Source organism: Melanotaenia boesemani, chromosome 16 (assembly GCF_017639745.1).
Source record: "Melanotaenia boesemani isolate fMelBoe1 chromosome 16, fMelBoe1.pri, whole genome shotgun sequence".
Lineage (NCBI taxonomy): Eukaryota > Metazoa > Chordata > Actinopteri > Atheriniformes > Melanotaeniidae > Melanotaenia > Melanotaenia boesemani.
In genome coordinates, this window is record NC_055697.1 from 2269745 (window position 1) to 2290768 (window position 21024).

Here is a 21024-nt window from a genome sequence, read left to right on the forward strand (position 1 = left end):
TGTGCTGCCTTTCCACAGAACACACAAAAGTATCTCCTGCATTGTTCAGTGACCCCCAAAATTTACATTTATGACATGAATTGCAGAGTTTGAAGATGAGACACTTGACTTCTAACAACCTTGCAGTGACCTTATTTTACTCAAACTGAATATGTACTTATCTGTTGTTATTCATGTGTAGCTTTAGCTCAGCTGTTTTTTACAAGACACTTTCAAAGGCCTAAAACATAAAAGGGATGTATGTTGTTAATGTATTGAATGTAGCTGTGTATGTAAAAACATGGTATGCAGACACTCAATAAAAGGTGAACCATGTTTTTTACTCCAAGGCAACTCAGGCTGTTGTGTACGACAGTGGAGCACTGGCCGTAAACTTTGAGCGACCCGAGCAGGCTCTGGATCTGATTACTGAAGCCTGTGGTGACCTTGGGCTGGCTCTGGGAACAGAGGTTCATTTAGCACTGAACTGTGCTGCCCCTGAACTAGTGGACTATGTAAGTTAACAAAACACATGGCTAGGTCTTTCCATGCTAATTTAGTGATGGAAAAACTGCATGCAGGGGTGAGGATGATATTTTTTTTCTGTCAGGCTAAAGGAAAGTACGAAGTTGCAACAGGAGTTCTGAAATCTCCAGATGAATTAGTGGACGTGTACCAAACCCTCATCAGTAAATACCCAGCGGTGGTGGCCTTAATCGATCCATTTAGGAGGGAGGTGAGTTATAGACGGTTTGTTTTTGTTCATGTGTTGCATGTTTTTTTCTCTTTGTCCTGATAGGTTGATTCAAAAGACTACAGCTCATTTTACAACTTCAGGACCTTATGTATTGACTTTGTAAGCCACGAAAAATCACTGTGAGGCTGAGATAATCGCTGTTATCCAAACTAATGCAAAAACAATCAATAAAAAAATCTAAGAATGACATTTATTAAAATTTAATACATCTAATATTTATGGTTTCTACACCTTATGTCTCCTGATCAAATTTAATCTATATTGAAAGACCTGGAGATGCATTCACTGACCTGCCGGTGCCTTTAGTTACTTTTACAGTGGTTGATTTTCTTAGTTTTATTTAGTCTCTTTCAACTATAACTATGTTTTTGGGATGTGCTGCTGCTTTTCCTGGCCACAAATCCCTTTGCAGAGATCTGTGAGCTCAGTGGGACTTTCCTGGTTAAAGGCTGACTAAAATTCTTGATAAAATTAAATTTTTTAATGCTCCATAATTAGCTGAAAAACAGCTGCTTTATGTGACAAAAGTTAGAGGAACATTAGTTGTGGTTTTATTAGGGACCATTTTTAACAGCAGACTGATGTTCATTTGGAGCTCTTGTGAGTATTTGGAATAATTATGTTATTTTTCTGCTTATGAGGCTGTGGTATTATTTGAACTCCTGCAACTTTAAAACTCTCCACTAGGAGTTAACAGTGAGATAGAGTCAGAGCAATAAATACTATGGTGCTTGTTAACTGATGGGGTTTTGAGATTGTTCTTTTTGGAGGACACAAGTTTTACGGAGCTTCACACCTATGTTTATTATTATTATTATTTCTTTTTTTTTAAAGAAAAGATCAGAATAAAAGATTCAAATGTGTCTTTCAAAGTTTTTCCTGACCAGGACAGATAAGTTATAAGTGATTGCAAACACAAGGGGATGTCTTTTTAGGGATTTTTAATTTAAAAAAGAAAATATTGGACAAGAATTCAGAGTTTAATAAATGCTGAGAGACTAAACAACAAAATCAGTTCCAAGTGATTTTTATTTATTTATTTTTAATACATTGACTTGAGAGGTCTGAGGGCTTTCTGCATCGACTAACTCTGTAACATTTATGTGGCCGGACACACAAAAAGACGAGCGACAACAGAATGAAGTAAAAGGTTTGAGTTTTATCAAGAGTGCTGGCAGGGTGAGCCGGGGGCGGTCTGGATGGACCTAGAAACAAGCAGGTTAGATGGGCTGAACTGGAGAAAAATCTCTTCACAGACAATCAGGCAAAGCAGAGTGATGCTCCTGCTTGTTTGTTTAGTTATGCTTAATTGTACTGGACTAGATTACAGAGCAATAATCTAAATATGACAAGACTAATGCTTGTATAATGTGTTTAGCTAGATGATTAGGCATACATTTCCTACAGTATTTAATCAAAGCTAAACCTCTACCCACTCTGTACTATTTCAGCAACTTGTCTGTTCCAGGACAGTTGACTGTCTACAACAACCACTAATAAATTCACTTCTAATACTTGTTCTATTACTGTATCACCCATAGTAAAACATAGCATAGAATCTTGTCTCCATTAATGTTTTGAACCTCAAACAATACATTGAGTTTTTTTTTCCTTATTCAGAACAAATTTGTTTCTCATCATCCATTTCTTTGCAAACTCTAGTTCCTCATTTAAAATCCTAGTTAATGCAGTGGTTGTACGTGCTGATGTATAAATTGTTGAGTCATCAGCATACATTGCAATGGTGGCATGATTTAGAATGAAAGGTAAATGATTAATAAATATTGAACATAAAAACAGCCCTAAAGAACACCCTTGTGGCCCCCCTAGCTTAAAGCTACCATTAAAGTATGCCGTGCTTTTCTTATCAGTCAAGTACCTCTTCGCCCATGCAATAGCAGATGGTTCAAAGCCATAGCAGCTCAACTTACTCAATAATGCAATATGATTGAGAACATCAAATGCTGCACTCAGATCCAACAATACAGCACCAACTATTTTATTTATTTATTTATTTTCGTCTATTTCCATCATCCAGTCGTTTGTCACCTGAGCATGTGCTGTAGCTGTGGCGTGTCCTTTTTTACATGCATGTTGATGTACTAAATTTAACCCATTTTCCAACACCACGCTATAAACTAACTGGTCTCCTATTTTTACCTGAAAATGGTTCTTTGGTAAAGGGCCTATTTTGGCTATTTTTCATTCAAAAGGACAAACACATGTTATTAAATTAAATTAACAGGCAGAGAAATCAGATCAGCTACAGGTTTCAATAATTTCATAGCAATGCTTGTAAGGAGAGAAGAACAGGTGAAACAGATCAGTGTAATCCAGCTGATTGCCGTGAGCAGAGTGGAGGGGGTGACAGTAGGGCATGAGCACGGCAACCATTACAAACTCATCACGGAAAGATCATCTTTCTGTGTGAACGTCATCTTTTCAATTCAGTGTAAGATCATTTGTACATGGCCTTTCCATAAATGTGGGCTGTGGTTTTTGTGTGTTTATGTTTTGTAAGGACACCGACCAGTGGGAGAAGCTCAGCAATGCGATTGGAGACTCCTGCTCATTGCTCTCTGACATCACCTACAAACCGCAGGCCCCACCCCTCCCAGGGGTCAAAGGTCACATTTTAAAACACATCGATGCAACGACAGTCAGCGACATGATACGCATCACATCAGATCATCAAGGTAGCGTGTGGTAGAGAAAAATATTCATATCATTCATCAGAAATAAAACATTGGCATGAAATATAACCCTATTCCTACAAAGTTGGAACAAGGTGATGTTTACCATTGTGTAGTGTCTCCTCTGCATTTATTTATTTGTTTTTTAATTGGGACAATGCAGGTTAATAAACATTAGTACCAAAAAAGCATGATGTAAACATGCCGGATTATAGCACAGAATGCTAATTTCCATCTGTGATCCCAAGTGGGTTGGGCATTGAGCATCGAGCATGGATTGGACGGGCTTTCCAATTTTCTCGGAATTGTTCAGATTTTTAAATTTCGATTCTTTATTTCGATACCTGGTCTGCCAACCGGAAGACAAAGCCACCAAACACCAACAAAGAAGAATCCACCAGAAGTGTTTGTGTTACCACCTAGTGATTGGCTACACTTGTGAAAAATGAATGAATAAATAAATAAAAATAAAAGGAGCGCATGCATTTTGGCTAGTCAAGCAGGAAGCGCTTGTTGTGTATCTCCAGGTGTCCTGGGATGAAAATGCCACATAAAGCAGTGGGGACACTTTTCTTTTTCGGACAGAAATGTGAGGAATACAAACGTACTCAACAACACTGGGTTCACAGAAAGGTCAAGTGGCTATTGGACCACAGATTTGATTTTATATAAGAGAGTTTGCAGACAGACATTCATAAGGACTATACTGGAAAAATACATAACTTGGAATAATTTTGTGGCAATCAGCTGTTCATTAAGTGGAATAAGGAGACTAGTTCTCCCTCACAGTTTAAAAAAATCCTGGAGGAAACCCTGGTTCTAAATTAACGTATCAGGCACATATTCAGCTTGTTGTTCCGTGTGCTATTGTGTAGTTGAATAACTTGCCTTTCCAGATTAAATGTTTGTTCTTGGTCTTGGATTTTGTGAGATAAAAAATTGACTTATAATCCAGTAGACTTATATACTGTTTATTTACTTGTTTATTTATTTGTTTGTTTATTTATTCCTCTTCATGATGCATTTTTTGACTGATGTGACTTATGCCCCTTCTTCAGGGTATTTGGGGGGGCATGGGAGTTTACCCAACCAATCTACATGTGCTTTGTGGACCTAGAGAAGGCATTCGACTGTGTCCCCCGGGGACTCCTGTGGGGGGTACTCCGGGAGTATGGAGTGCCGGGCCCGCTTATACGAGCTGTCCAGTCCCTGTACCACCGGTGTCAGAGCTTGGTCTGTATTGCCGGCATTAAATCAGAATCGTTTTCAGTGCCGGTTGGACTCCACCGAGGCTGCCCTTTGTCACAGATTCTGTTCATAACCTTTATGGACAGAAGTTCTAGGCACAGCCGAGGTGTTGACGGGATCCTGTTTGGTGGCCTCAGGATTGGGTCTCTGCTCTTTGCGGATGATGTGGTTCTGTTGACCTTCAGCTCTCACTGGAGCGATTCGCAGCCGAGTGTGAAGCGGCTGGGATGAGAATCAGCACCTCCAAGTCCGAGACCATGGTCCTCAGCCGGAAAAGGGTGGAGTGCTCTCTCTGGTTCTGCAATAGGGTCCTGCCCCAAGTGGAGGAGTTCACGTATGTCGGGGTCTTGTTCACGAGTGAGGGAAGGATGGAGCGGGAGATGGACAGGCGGATCGGTGCGGCGTCTGCAGTGATGCGGACTCTGCATCGGTCTGTCGTGGTGAAGAGGGAGCTGAGCGAAAAGACAAAAAGCTCTCGATTTACTGGTCGATCTACGTTCCTACCCTCACCTATGGTCATGAGCTGTGGGTAGTTACCGAAAGAACAAGATCGTGAATACAAGCGGCCGAAATGAGTTTTCTCCACAGGGTGGCCGGGCTCTCCCTTAGAGATAGCGTGAGAAGCTCGGTGATTCGGGAGGGGCTCAGAATACAGTTGCTGCTCCTCCACATCGAGAGGAGCCAGATGAGGTGACTCGGGCATCTGGTCAGGATGCCTCCTGGACGCCTCCCTGGTTAGGTGTTCCGGCATGTCCCACCGGAAAGAGAAGACCCAGGACCAGCTGGAAGTACTACATCTCTCAGCTGACCTGGGACCGCTTTAGGATCCCTCCGGATGAGCGGGTGAATGTGGCCGGGGAGAGGGAAGTCTGGGTTTCCCTGCTTAGGCAGCTGCCCCCACAACCCGACTCCGAATAAGCGGCAGAAAATGGATGAATTGATGTGACTTATACATCAGAGCGAGTTATAGACTGGAAAATACGTTAATTTGACTTAATTCTATATTTCATGCCAAAAAAAAACTAACTTATATAACAGCAAAGTAAAGCAATTAAGAAGGCTGGTTCCAGCTAAATCTCCCGTGTAAAGAATAAATAAATCCTACACATTAATTCTGGGTTTCTTTCAGATGGAAAAGGCTACAAGTTCTCTACCTGGACCTGGAAGGCCTCTTTCTGTAAACCAACCTGGGTAGAGAGTTTAGAAACACAGGAAAAACATCCAGCTAGCTTTGACTTGCAACTGTCCTTTAGCAGAACAGCTGCTGTTTGTTTGGGACAGAAATAAAACTGCACTAGTGAAAATAAATAAGACGTATATCTGGACTTAAATGCTGTTTCTTCTACGGACTGTGACTATTCCACACCGATGACTAAAAGCCATGGACCTCGTACCTGGTTGATTATGTTTGAAATAAAATGTTCACAAAAGACATATTTAGATTCTTTTTCTTATCTGTATAACGTAACATTCAGCGAACACGTTATGTTATGCTGTAAGAGAAACCCGAGTTGCACATAGTTACAAAATAGTAAATGACACAATAACATTTCATTTCAATATTAAGTTAGATAAATATTAGAGTCATTTATCCAAACTACAGTGTTTACCTTTACTGTAGCATAAAAAGCTGCTGGTTATCCTGCAGGTGGTGAAATATGTTGGATGTATTTCCTCCTTTCTCTGCAACCTTTTATGTCCTGCTTTACATGCTGGTGAACCGTCCTCCACAATGACAGCTTGGTCATCTTTTTCTTTAACCCGAAAATAAAATAAAAAGAAAATCTGTCAAGCGTGTCTTAATCCGTTTGTTTGGAGGGAAAAACTCTTCCTCTGCCACAGTGTCCCACTCAGGCTGCCGTAGTGTCTCTCTCAGGTCGCCATAGTATCTCACTCGGGCAGCCGTAGTATCTCACTTAGGCTGCTGTAGTATCTCAGTCAGGCCGCCATAGTGTCTCACTCAGGCCGCCGTAGTGTCTCAATCAGGCCGCCGTAGTGTCCCACTCAGGCCGCCGTAGTGTCCCACTCAGGCCGCCATAGTGTCTCACTCAGGCCGCCGTAGTGTCTCAATCAGGCCGCCGTAGTGTCCCACTCAGGCCGCCGTAGTGTCTCAATCAGGCCGCCGTAGTGTCCCACTCAGGCCGCCGTAGTATCTCACTCGGGCTGCCGTAGTATCTCAGTCAGGCCGCCATAGTGTCCCACTCAGGCCACCATAGTGTCCCACTCAGGCCGCCGTAGTGTCTCTCTCAGGCCACCATAGTGTCTCACTCAGGCCGCCGTAGTGTCTCACTCAGGCCGCCGTGGTGTCTCACTCAGGCCGCCGTAGTGTCCCACTCAGGCCGCCATAGTGTCTCACTCAGGCCGCCGTAGTGTCTCAATCAGGCCGCCGTAGTGTCCCACTCAGGCCGCCGTAGTGTCTCAATCAGGCCGCCGTAGTGTCCCACTCAGGCCGCCGTAGTATCTCACTCGGGCTGCTGTAGTATCTCAGTCAGGCCGCCATAGTGTCCCACTCAGGCCACCATAGTGTCCCACTCAGGCCGCCGTAGTGTCTCTCTCAGGCCACCATAGTGTCTCACTCAGGCCGCCGTAGTGTCTCACTCAGGCCGCCGTAGTGTCGCTCTCAGGCCGCCGTAGTGTCTCTCTCAGGCCACCGTAGTGTCTCTCTCAGGCCACCATAGTGTCTCACTCAGGCCACCATAGTGTCTCACTCAGGCCACCATAGTGTCTCTCTCAGGCCACCATAGTGTCTCTCTCAGGCCGCCGTAGTGTCTCTCTCAGGCCACCATAGTGTCTCACTCAGGCCACCATAGCGTCTCTCTCAGGCCGCCGTAGTGTCTCTCTCAGGCCACCATAGTGTCTCACTCAGGCCGCCGTAGTGTCTCACTCAGGCCGCCGTAGTGTCTCACTCAGGCCGCCGTGGTGTCGCTCTCAGGCTGCCGTAGTGTCTCTCTCAGGCCGCCGTAGTGTCGCTCTCAGGCCGCCGTAGTGTCTCTCTCAGGCCGCCGTAGTGTCTCTCTCAGGCCGCCGTGGTGTCGCTCTCAGGCTGCCGTAGTGTCTCTCTCAGGCCGCCGTAGTGTCGCTCTCAGGCCGCCGTAGTGTCTCTCTCAGGCCGCCGTAGTGTCTCTCTCAGGCCGCCGTAGTGTCTCTCTCAGGCCGCCGTAGTGTCTCACACAGACAGCTGCTTCTGCAGCCCTCACGCAACCTAAACAAAGCAACACAAGCATGCGAAAGTGGTGGAAAGCTGTTTTGTTCCGTGCTTAAGCTGCGCGAATCCACTTATATAATTCATACATATTTTATATAAAGTGACAATTTTGAGGGATCTTTACGATTGATTAATCATAGTGTTTCATGCCGCAATTATTTTTAAAATAAATAATCATAACGTCCCTAGAGATGGATTGAGGTGCAGTCAAATGATGTCATCACGCCGGAAATGTGTGATTTTACGATATTACATTTTCTACTGGTGTCGAAAAATCTACAGGTATCACGAATGATACGATAGTACACAGCCCTTGTGTTGTGGTGGTGGAGTAATATTTATGGTTTACACCTCATCAGTGGTAAAACATGATGTTTACATGTCTGAACCAAAACCAATACCAAAACCCTCATACTTAATCAAGCTGAATTATTTTTCTTTTATTTGCAACCAATATCGACTCTCTCTCTCTCTCTCTCTCTCTTTCTCTGTCTCTCTCTGTGTGTGTGTGTGTGTGTGTGTGTGTGTGTGTGTGTGTGTGTGTGTACTTGTGTTTGTGTGACGTTACGTAGGTTCTGTGATGATGGGAACAACCTACAATGAGCCATGCAGTGATTCCGTCTTCTCAGATATTGTAAGTTTTATCCTTTTTTTTCTTTCATGCTCTCCCCCAGGGGTCAGTCCTTGGACCTCTTCTGTTCAACTTGTATCTGCTCCATTCGGGTCAAATATTACATAACTATAGCATTAATTATCAATGTTATGCAGATGATACACAACTTTATGTGTCTTTGTGACCAGATGACTGCAGCCCAATAGACTTAATGTGTCAGTGTCTGGAGCAAATAAACACCTGGATGAGGAAGAATTTTCTACAATTAAATGAAGACAAACCTGAGATTATTCTGTTTTGGTAGCAAAGAGAAGAGGGTCAGCATTGGTAAACACCTGGAGACTCGGGCTCTTAAAACCACCGACCAATTTGGTAACTTTGGAGTGTTGATAGACTCAGACCTGACTTTCAGCAGCCACATCAAAGCTTCACTAAGAAGCTTTTTACCAGCTCAGAAACATCAACAGAATTAAAAGTTTAGTCTCCCAGAAAGACCAAGAGAAACTCATCCATGCATTCATCTCCAGTAGGCTGGATTACTGTACTGGTCTTTAACAGGACTTCCTAAAAAGAGCATTAAACATCTGCAGCTCATCCAAAACGCTGCTGCAAGAGTTTTAACCAGGACTAAGAGATCTGAACACATCACACCAGTTTTACACTGGTTTCCAGTTTATACTGGTTTCCAGTCAGTCACAGAATAGATTTTAAAACCCTTCTGATTGTTTACATCCCAGAATGGTTTAGGCCCAGAATATATCTGTGGTATGTTCAGAGAATATAAACCTAGCAGATCTCTTAGATCCAAAGACTCTGGTCAACTAGTCCAGACCAGAGTCCAGACCAGGATCCAGACCAGAGTCCAGACTAAACATGGAGAAGCAGCATTTAGCTGTTATGCTGCAAACAAGTGGAACAAACTGCCAGTGGAGATTAAACTTTCACCAAATGTAGACATTTTTAAATCCAGGTTAAAAACATTTCTTTTCTCATGCACCTATGCATGAACTCTGCATGGTAACTTTTTATCTTGCTTTTAATCATTTTAATGTAATTTATGATTTTTATGATTTTATTGTGATTATGTGTTGCTGCCTTTAACTATTTCTAAATAATGTCCTGTAATGCCTTTGTTTTATGTAAAGCACTTTGAATTGTCCTGTACATGAAATGTGCTGTACAAATAAACTGCCTTGCCTTGCCTAAACAACAACATTTCAAATATTACAACAGAGAAATTATATTGTTTTTCCATGAAGTTGTGCTCATTTAGAATTTGAGAAGAGTAAAGTATTTTTAAGACTAGAACGGCCACTTTTCCATAACTACCAAAATGGCCGCAAGCTGTCATTTTGACCACCATGAGTTACCCTCATTACCTCTACAGACAAAACAATACTACATTTAATTAGCTAATTAATGTTTTACAAAACAAAATAACATCAAAATAGTCAATTTAAAACGTTTCATTAACTCCGAAATAGACAATAAAGTCTGATTAAGGATTAAGGTTTTTCTGTTGAACATCGTGACAACAGACTGAATTGCAACATATTTACTGGACGTTTTCTTGTAGCAGTGCATTCATCTTACAATTCTTACAAAAATACAATAAATACTATAAAAGGACAACTGGCATCATTTATCACAGAAACAAATCTGAAAGACCATTTTTGCATACTATCGGTAATAAAGGGCAATCGGCAGGTGTGGAATAAAATGATAGAAGACAGCATAACAAAGTCGGTGAGAAGATATATAGCTATATAAAGCAAAACTATTTTAAATGATTATTCTTAATATTATTATAACTATTTAGTCTATTTGCAATGAGGCTAATAACTGTTTACAAGTCGCAGCCAGCGCAGATCACCTGTCTTGTGCCTCCTGCACACAGCTTTGCAGCGCCTGCTGCAGGTGTCAGATGTTTTGTTTTGGGTGCAGCTTCTCTGCACCTGGCACCCCCTCCTTTTAGGAGTCTGCCTTCCCCGCCGGAGAGGTGACATTCCAACTCCCTAGAGCTAGCTTTTGCAGCCGAGGATCAGACAGCCAGGTTCCCCGCCTCTGGCAGCTGCCCAGCTCACACTGCACCTTGTTTTCTCCTCATCGTAGGGGTAATTTGAGGCGCACTTTGTCTGGTCCCTCCCCTAGACACCTGTTTGCTATGGGTGACCCTACCAGGGGCATGACCCCCAACAACATAGCAGCTAGGATCGTCAGGACGCATAAACTCCTCCACCACGATAAGGTGGCGGCTCAGGGAGGATGCACCGTGTGCATGGTCCTCAAAATACCCACATTTTCCCAACAGTGCCCACAGGACTAGTTTTCTGAGCCTGTAAGGTGGTGGCCAATTTTAGGAAGGTGAAGAGCTATCAGTGGTGATGTTTATTCTCTTTCCCATTAACGGCTCCGCCAACTTTAGCACCACATTCTCTCCAAGGAACCTCAGCTCTGCAACTCCTCATTTCCCACTTACAGAGCTCAATTCAGCAGATACTTTGACTCAGCATCTGCTGCCAACCAACATTTGATCTAAAATTTATCCGGTTTATTTGCTATATACTTAACAAATTTGTACCTGGCCTTGGTGGGAAACAGCTGTTCGTCAACGGTGATTTTGGCAGGGGGCTTGTAGCAAGCAACAGAGACAAGGGACAGCCCGTCATCCTGCAGACGTGTGCATCGGGTTTCCTTTTGATTGAAACAGAGAAATTTTGTCACTTCTTTGAATCTTTTTCTAAACAATGTGTCCTTAAAAAACTGAAAACCCCATTTTTACAACTAGAGACTAACCAAGTCCATATTTTTTGCTCCTTGTGTTGCACGTACATATAAGAGGGCAATGAAGGCTTTCAGCTCAGCCACCATCATGTCTCTTCATGTCAATGCGCCTCAGATGCAGACCCTGGCGTGCTTCTGTGACACAAGGCTCAGGAAAGCCGTACTTTTCAGAAAAGTCAAGGACCAGCAAGGGTTTATAATTTTATTTGAAAAAGCTATTCAGCATGCAAATTTAAAATGGTCAAAATGACCACTGTGGCCATTCTGAATTATGACAGGAACATGTTGTGGAATTTTATTTATCAAAGATCACACACTAAGTGAGAATCAAACAAAGTATTTTATTAAGAGCTGATCAGACAATGAGAGTCCCACAGTCAAAGGGGTTTGACTGCGCGAGTCTGGACAGATACATTTGGTTTGGCTTATATAAACTAGCATGAGCTGATCACATCAAGACAAATCATTAGTCCTCTGTTTCAAAGGAATGTTATCAGAAGATTGGAAGGGGAGGTAGATGGAGCTCACTCAGTTCATATCTGGGTACCAGTCATCCTCCTTCCTTAGTAACTCACAAGACAAGGTTTTGTAACAATACAAAGTACAGACATGTGTATAAATTTTCCATTACAAACATGTTACTACTTTCTTTTACCAACATTCAGTAACAACCGTAGTTCTGTACAGGGTGTGCAGAATTATTAGGCAAGTTGTATTTTTGAGGATTAATTTTATTATAGAACAACAACTATGTTCGCAATGAACAAAAAAGACTCATAAATATCAAAGCTGAATGTTTTTGGAAGTTGGAGTGGGGCTTTTTTAGTTTTAGTATCTTAGGAGGATATTTCTGTGTGTGCAGGTGACTATTACTGTACATAATTATTAGGCAACTTAACAAAAACCAAATATATACCCATTTCACTTATTTATTTTCACCAGGGAAACCAATATAACAACTCAAAATTTACAAATATACATTTCTGGCATTCAAAAACAAAAAAAAACAAATCAGTGACCAATATAACCACCTTTCTTTGTGAGGACACTCGCCTGCCATCCATAGATTCTGTCAGTGTCTTGATCTGTTCACGATCAACATTGCGTGCAGCAGCAACCACAGCCTCTCAGACACTGTTCAGAGAGGTGTACTGTTTTCCCTCCCTGTAGATCTCACATTTGATGAGGGACCACAGGTTCTCTATGGGGTTAAGATCAGGTGAACAAGGAGGCCATGTGATTATTTTTTCTTCTTTTAGACCTTTTCTGGCCAGCCACGCAGTGGAGTACTTGGATGCGTGTGATGGAGCATTGTCCTGCATGAACATCATGTTTTTCTTGAACGATGCCGACTTCTTCCTGTACCACTGCTTGAAGGAGGTGTCTTCCAGAAACTGGCAGTAGGACTGGGAGTTGAGCTTGAGTCCATCCTCAACCCGAAAAGGTCCCACAAGCTCATCTTTGATGATACCAGCCCATACCAGTATCCCACCTCCACCTTGCTGGCGTCTGTGTCGGAGTGGAGCTCTCTGCCCTGTACTGATCCAGCCACGGGCCCATCCATCTGGCCTATCAAGACTCACTCTCATTTCATCAGTCCATAAAACCTTAGAAAAATCAGTCTTATGATATTTCTTGGCCCAGTCTTGACATTTTATCTTGTGTGTCTTGTTCAGTGGTGGTCGTTTTTCAGCCTTCCTTACCTTGGCCATGTCCCTGAGTATTGCACACCTTGTGCTTCTTGGCACTCCAGTGATGTTGCAGCTCTGAAATATGGCAAAACTGGTGGCCAATGGCATGATGGCAGCTTCACGCTTGATTTTCCTCAGTTCATGGGCAGTTATTTTGCGCCTTGTTTTTTTAACACGCTTCTTGCGACCCTGTTGACTATTTTGAATGAAACGCTTGATTGTTCGATGATCACGCCTCAAAAGCTTGGCAATTTTAAAAGTGCTGCATCCCTCTGCAAGACATCTCACTATTTTTTACTTTTCAGAGTCCGTCAAATCTCTCTTCTGACCCATTTTGCCAAAGGAATGGAAGTTGCCTAATAATTATGCACACCTGATATAGGGTGTTGATGTCATTAGACCACACCCCTTCTCATTACAGAGATGCACATCACCTGATATGCTTAATTGGTAGTAGGCTTTCAAGCCTGTACCGGTTGGAGTAGAACAACATGCATAAAGAGGATGATGTGATCAAAATACTCATTTACCTAATAATTCTGCACACACTGTAGTTTAGGAGGTTTGCTCCTTGTTACATAAGCAGAATTAGATTTTTTGCATTGTCTGGCTGAATTATAGGAAGATACCATCTGCACAGCAGCACATGCTCCTGCTGAATCTCTATATGTCCTTCAGCATTAATTAATAGCCCTTCCTCTTAATATTAGTGTTCCTTCCTTCAAGATGTTTACATTTAACAAACTATCCTTAAAAAACATTACAAACAACCTGAAACTTATGGATAAAAGAAGAGCTGTTTCAATACTATTTAGCCTCAGTTAAACATTTACATATTAGTTTTATTTACATATTATATTTTTCTATTTGATATTTATGTCATCTGTACAATTATATATTTATACTTAATACATAAATAAAATTAAAATTTAAAAATTAAATAAATTAAACTTATCAAGTTGATGTTTTTACTAAAATTGATTAGCTTCAAGTATAAAACATATTTTATACTTTTTATTATATACATTATATTTCTATTTATATGTTTTATTTTTCTATTTAATTTAGAATTTAATTTAGTTTTTTATCTTACTTACATGTTTTGTCTATTTTACATATTTACACGTTTCGACATGCAATAGGAACTTCCATACCAGTCCCAGTTTCTCCTGGCCTTCTTCCTCAGTCCCGCTTTCCAGTTTTTGCTGGTGTTCTGGTCCATGCACTTTCAGGCAGGTTAATTTGTTCTTCTTTAGTCGAATCATTAAGATTGGGACCCCAGCGGAAGACTTCCAGTAAAGTAGGACAGATTGAATCTGATATTCTAGCTCTCTTCCCAGGTCTCACATACTGACACGGACCCGTATGGAACTAGAATAGGGACATATGTTTTGTGAATTTTATTTCCATTTGTGTAACTTGTACCCATGTTTGTAACATACATGTACGTATTAAATCTGCAGGTCAGAAAATACAAGTACAAATTAAAAAATACAAGTAGAAGTAGTTTGATGTGCTACTTCAGAACCAATCACGGAGAGAGGAGGGCGGAGCTTCTCTATAGCTTCTGTACTTGTATTGTCTGACCTGCAGATTTAATACGTTCATGTATGTTACAAACATGGGTACAAGTTACAAATATGGAGATACAAGCCACAAAACTTTTGTCCCTATTCTAGTTCCACAGACCCGTTGGTGGAAATGGGGCTTTACTGACCCAAACCTGTCAACCATGTAAGCCCCTCCCACCACAGAGCCCTTCTGTTAATTCGCCCACATAAACCACCACGTTCTATCTGAAAATATGTTGTTTTAAATAATAAATACCAAATAAATCCAAAATCAAAACCCTTTCAGAATTAATTTCCTTTTTAAGTTAAAAAGAAAAGTGCCCGATTTCAGTTTTAGTTTTTTTATTTTAAACAAAATTCAAGCCTTTTTTTTGTTTGTTTCTTTATTTGTTTTTGAATACTCACCTCTGAACAGAAAATCCAGCAACCAGCACAGACTTTGACCCGATACCCAGACCTGAGTGTCTCCCTGGTTATATCACACATCTGTCTGAGCCCACTTCTCTTTCTCCTCAACATGAATAAGATGTCGGAGCTCACTCCTTTTGTTTTTTTTTTAAACATGGTGATCAGAAAATTTTCACTGGTTGGTCACGATGATCTGCGAGTGAAATGTAGACCAGTAGAGGAAATGTTGGCTGTCTGGAACCAGCTCGTCTTTCTCAGAGTTGGTAGTAAAGCTGTTGAAATGTGAAGAAGTGGTTGAGGTTGAAGCGCCGGCTCAGAACCAGCGATGGTACCTCCTCTGTCTCAGAAGGGCCCTTCGCGCCTCACTGCTGCCATTCTTTTCTTTCAGGTTGTGGGTCTGAGCCTCGACTATGTCAAACTGGGAGGTCTGAGCGGCGCTGAGAGGATGACTAAATACAACCGTCTGATTGCTATAGAAGAAGAACTGGCCCAACAGGGAATCCTAGGTAGGTTTTTTTAAACACTTGTCCCTTTTTGAGCTGGACAGAGAAAGAGAGGCCAGACAAAGCCAGGGAGAGAGCGGTAGTAATGTCTGAACATCTCTCTCTTTCTCAGTGCTGGATGTGAAAGGACACAGTGTGTAAGGAATCATACAAACGTGGATTTGTCTGAGTGGAAGAATGAAAACCCCCTACCTTGAATCTGTTAACTGACTACCTAATTACACACAAGGACAAATGCTTCCCATCCATCATTTGTAGAAAAGCAGACAACAGAGGGTTAATGAGAGATGAGCTCATGTGTGTCATCAGCTGCTAGCAGCCATATTTACTCATCATGTTTATCACTGTTTATTTTGGTACTTCATTCTGAGGCTCATGGAGTTGGTCAGAAATCTGATGAGTTTCTGTCATTTAGTGTTTTTTTTTTTTTTACTTTGTCTTTTCCACAGTGTATAAAGAAAAACATTCCCGTCCACTGTTTCCCGAAGAGCCACCGGAGCAGAGAGGGTTGAGGGAATGAAGCTCACAGCCTAAATATCTCATCTTCACGGATGCTCACTCAAAACTTAGAAGCAATCTGTATTAACAAAATGTTAAACTTACTGCAAGCTGATTAGAAATAATTGAGAGGCTGAGTGAGGGACTCGAACCTGGGTCCTTCAGAGCCAAGCCCTCCTCTGTAAGCACCGCCTCCAAGTGAAACTGTTTAGGATTACAAAATACTAAAAAATACCATGCACTGTTGGCATACTCTGTGTTAATAGTTTGTGTGCTCAAGTTATTGAACTGAGAAGAAATAATCAATCAATCAAATTGATGGCAGCTGCTTTAATAAAAGTAGACGGGAGGTTTGACGGAGACTTTCTGAAATCGATTACCATATCTTTAGTATTGGACTCATTTATATGGAGGAAAGAGTTTTTACACCAGCTCACAAAATCATCCACTACCGGCCGTGTGCTGTCTCACCTTTCTCAAGAAGGCTAACAATAGTCGTGTCGTCAGCAAATCTTAGAGTATATCTATTATTTACATTACTGCAACACTCGTCAGTGTACAGAATGTATAAAAGTGGAGAGAGACAACAACCTTGTGAAGAAGCTGTCGAAGAGGGGAGCACATTACAAAACACTCCTTTTGCCTTCACACACTGGGACCTGTTGGTAAGAAAATCCAGAATCCAGCCAACCAGGTTAGGATGAAGTTTGAAGTCAGTTAGCCTTTCAGCCAATAAAAAGGGTCGCATAGTGTTAAATGTGGATGAAAACTCCACGAACAAAACTCTGGCACCTTCCAGGTGTTTAAACAACAAATGTACGAGAGTAAGTCTAACATGCTCCACACCTCAAGGTAGTTTTCAGCCTTAATGATCTTTTCAAAAGATTTCATAACAAGAGATGTCAACGCTACAGGTCTAAAATCATTTAATACAAGGAACAACAGGAACAATTAGAGAATCTTTCCAAATCTTGGGAACCAGCTTTAAGGATTGCAGGAAGATGTAATGAAAAATTACACTTAGCTCGTCTGCACATAATTTTAACATCTTCCCACAGATATTGTCAGGTCCAGGGCTCTTGGCCTTAGTATACCTTAATTGGTTAGCCACCTCGTTAACATCCAGAGGAAAAAATGGAAGAGCAGCTGTCTTGCCCTTTAAAGCCTCCAGTTGTTCTGTACAGTCAACATTCTCAAAACGAAGAAAGAAATCATTAAGACCATCTGATAAGTATTTATGTGAGTTAAAACCATCCAATGAAATAGTACAGTTACTCGTTCCTGCATTCCTGTCATGATTTTCATTCCAGACCAAGCTCTCTTGGCATTATTACTGCTGAATTCAGCTTCTATCCTTTCCTTATACTTTACTTTAGATTTGTGTATTTCAGTTCTCACTGCCTTTTCCATTCCCTTTCAGCAAGTGAGTCCCCCTCTTTGAAAGCTTTTTTCCTCTTGAGAATCAATGTCCTTGGAAAGCCAAGGTTTATTGTTCGGGAATAACTCTAGAAGGAATCACAGAGTCATTGCAAAACGAAGTATAGCTGCACACATCAGTCAGTTCATCCAGATCAGGGGCCTAATTTATAAAACTGTGTGTAGTTAAGCAAACTTCAGGCGGCGTCTGCTGCGCAAAAAGCAAATGCTGCACTTCTACTTTCAGATTTATAAAAGTGTGCACACACACGTCCTACACCTGTTTCTGTTCATAAATCAGAATCAACTCTAAAGCAGGTGCACGTGAGGGAACGCCTTGCCCCACCCACATGGTGGCTACAAATGGTCAGGTGGACGCCTGTAATACATATTCATCACATCATTTGCATGATGGCTCAGGAGGGAGAAAGAGTGAAGAAGTGGAATTTTTCAGGGTGTGAGACAGAGATCCTGATGGACCACGTTGACAAACGTAAAAATATTTAACTGGTGGACACGGTGTGGGCATTTCCAGTGTCAGAAAGACAGAATAGAGGCAGCAGGTGGAGATGCTGTCATCACAGTGTCAGAACACAAGACATTCCAGAGGAGTCGGAGTACATCTCCATCTGATATCTCAGTCGGTAGATCATCCGTCTCCCATGCGGGAGGCCGAAGTTCGATTCCCAGACAGGTGAAAAGCTTCGGCTAAATTACAGCAATGATACCATGATTTGTTTTAATTTATAAAATAAATATGTACAGATACAGCAGAGATTGGTCGCAGTTTTAGTGTTAAATAATATTTCTTTCTTGCTGGGTGTTCCAGCTGGGTGGGCGGGGCTCCATCTGGGTGGGCGGTGTAGAGTGACATCATCACCGCTATTAACCAGGTGGACCATCTGGACAGAAATTGGAACAACAATTTTAAAAAGCATTATGTAAGAATAAATAAAGGAAATCCTCCTCTTGTGTGTTTCATTAGCGTAGCATCACTTCTAGACCTCCAGCCTCCAGTCTGGTCCCGCTCTGCTGGAACGAAGGACCAAAGCTACTTTCCACACTGACTGCTACATGCTGGCAGCAGACTGGCTCCTTATTTATCTGGATGGGTTTTATAACATGAAGTTTTGTTTCACAATGACAGAACATGTTTTACTGGTTGAGCTTCTTATTAATATCATCTCCCTTTTTCCTAAGCATCCTGGTTTTCCCCGAGCGTGGCTCTTAGAAGGATTAATATGGAATGTGTCTTTATTCATTTCTGCAAACAGCTTTAATATCTAACATGTGGTGTGGAAGGTAATAGTGGATTGTGTACAAATGTCTCACATTTCACATCATTTACTTGGTTTTATTCTGGACCGTTGGTGTCGCCGTTTCCCGTTTTCCCAGATTATGTGCATACGCCTGGGTCAGAGTTGCCGTGGAGGTAGGAACATTTTCCCGCCAAGTTAGGTTTTTATAAATTGCAGAAGTTGACTATATTTGGTGTACGCTGGTCTTTGTTTCTACGCAAGCTTTATAAATAAGGCCCCAGAAGAGCTCTTCTGGAAGACGGCCAATCGGTACCTTGTAGAGCAAGAGAATTGTCATCTGACCAAACTTTAACTTGCTTCACACAAGACTTTTCTCTTTTCAACACAAATTGGTAGGCACATAAGAGGTGTACAGTATTGTGGTCTGAAGAGCCCAACCCAGGACCCGCCACAGATTTATATGCCCCCTTAAAGGACCCTAATATAGTTCCAGGTTATGTTTCACCGAGTGTGGCAGATGACATATTGATAAAGGTCATTCAGTCATTTTTTAAGATTGCAGTTATTAAAGTCACCCATGTTAAAGTGGGGAGCATCCGGAGAAAAGGACTGTTAATTTTGAAATGATATACGCAGCAGCTCTGACGTCAGATTAGGGTGGATTTAAACAACAGTGATAAATATTTGTGGGAATTCTCTTGGGAGGTAGAATGGCCTTACAGACACAGACAGGAGTTCAATGTCGATATGACACAGCCGCTCACGCACAATGACATATATACAAACTCCCCCTCCCTGGGATTTGCCCATCACTGCACTGTGCCGATCCAAACGAACTGGAGCCCCAAAGCTGGTAATTTATAAGGAAGAGTCGCTATCCAGATCAGTGAGCCAAGTCTCAGTGAACACCAGAAGACAGGTGTCTCTATATTCCCGTAGATGGAGTACATCCCCTTGCAATTTGCCAGTCTCATATTTTTGAGAGATTCATTAGCCAAGTTCATGGAAGGCAGAGGAATTCGATTCTTACTTTGAAGTTTTCTGATGCGCTGATGCATGCCGCCTTTTTCCACCCTTTTTCTCGGATGATATGGCATTGCAGACTTCACTTTTGTCCCATCAGAAAGAAGCTCACAGGGTTAAAATCCATATCGGAATAATTGTGATTGTTCACAGCCAGATAACTCCAGCGCAATCCCAGGAGCATCTCCCATGAATATGTAATTGTTTGAAAGAGGAAGTGGCTCCAAACAAAGTCTACAACAAACATTAAGAATAAAAAACGTAGAACGTTTGACAAGAGCACTTACTTATTACTTACTACTTACCTAATTATGAGAGATTCACCCGATAATGGAAGAAAGGAACTGAAGATATTGAGGGACCACTACATAGGAAAGGGGAAACCCCGCATTATCAACCTGCACACCACACTGCATGGCTTCAGAGGAGGAGCGATGAAACAGTTACAGATTACATCATCAGGGCGGAGGCCGTCATTATGGCACTACGCAACAAGGGTGAGGCAATAGGCGACATCCTTCTGAGTGGTATGGTTTGGAAAGGACTGCCTGAAAGTTTTAAACCATTTGCAATAGATTAGACACACAATAAGGACAACATAACGTTTCCTGAATTCAAAAGAGAGCTGCACAGTTTTGAAGAAACAGTAAATGTAGACGTGGTGCAGTCATTACAAAAGCAACACACACAACAATACCACTTGCAGACATAAAAAGAGACCAGATTGAGCAAGGAAGGTCGCAGATGAGAGCGGTAACGGATCTGGAGCTGCAGCGGCAGATTATGCTGTCGGGATCAAGACATCAGGGTTCATCAGCAGCCAGGACGCAGCATCAAGGAGAGAGGCCTGGTGGTGGACACTGGAGCCTCAAACATCTTTAATGATGTAAACAAATTCAAGAGCTTAAATGACATGTTCAAGACGCACTGCATGGAGTTGGCAGATGGCACCCAATGCAAAGGCGTCGCTCAACGGAGGGAGGATGCAGAAGTGTTCCTGATCAACAGCATGGGGCAGCGACGCAAAGCAACGCTGAGAAATGCGTTATTCATTCTGTCATACCCTACAACATTTTCTCAGTAAAATCAGCCACCGCATTAGGAGCAACAGTCACCTTAATCTATTGACAGGACATGTTAACCCACAAAGAAAGTACTAACTTTGTTTGCATGAAAAGTTCTATTATTTGATAAAAAGTGTTATACCTGCCATGACATGTAGACATGTCATGAGATGCTAGGCCACTGCAACTATGAGGAAATACTATAAAGTACTGCAAAGTGTGGTTAAGGATATGTAGATTAAGGGCAAAACAGATAGACCAAGTATGTATTCAAGGCAAGTGTGAAAAGATAAACACAGACAGATGAAATAA

At 41.9% G+C, this 21024-nt stretch overlaps 1 protein-coding gene across 4 annotated transcripts in view; it reads left to right on the forward strand.

Annotated features, from left to right (window-relative positions):
* eno4 (enolase 4) overlaps positions 1-16086 on the forward strand; it is a 69371-nt gene extending 53285 nt beyond the window's left edge. For all 4 annotated transcript variants that reach the window (XM_042009810.1, XM_042009811.1, XM_042009812.1 and 1 more), the window contains exons 8-13: positions 330-494; positions 590-715; positions 3258-3432; positions 8455-8516; positions 15338-15455; positions 15902-16086. In XM_042009810.1, coding sequence (XP_041865744.1) covers positions 330-494; positions 590-715; positions 3258-3432; positions 8455-8516; positions 15338-15455; positions 15902-15972 — 717 coding nt within the window. In that variant the 3' untranslated portion in view covers positions 15973-16086. The remainder of the gene's footprint in view (positions 1-329; positions 495-589; positions 716-3257; positions 3433-8454; positions 8517-15337; positions 15456-15901) is intronic.
* Positions 16087-21024: the final 4938 nt, after the last annotated feature.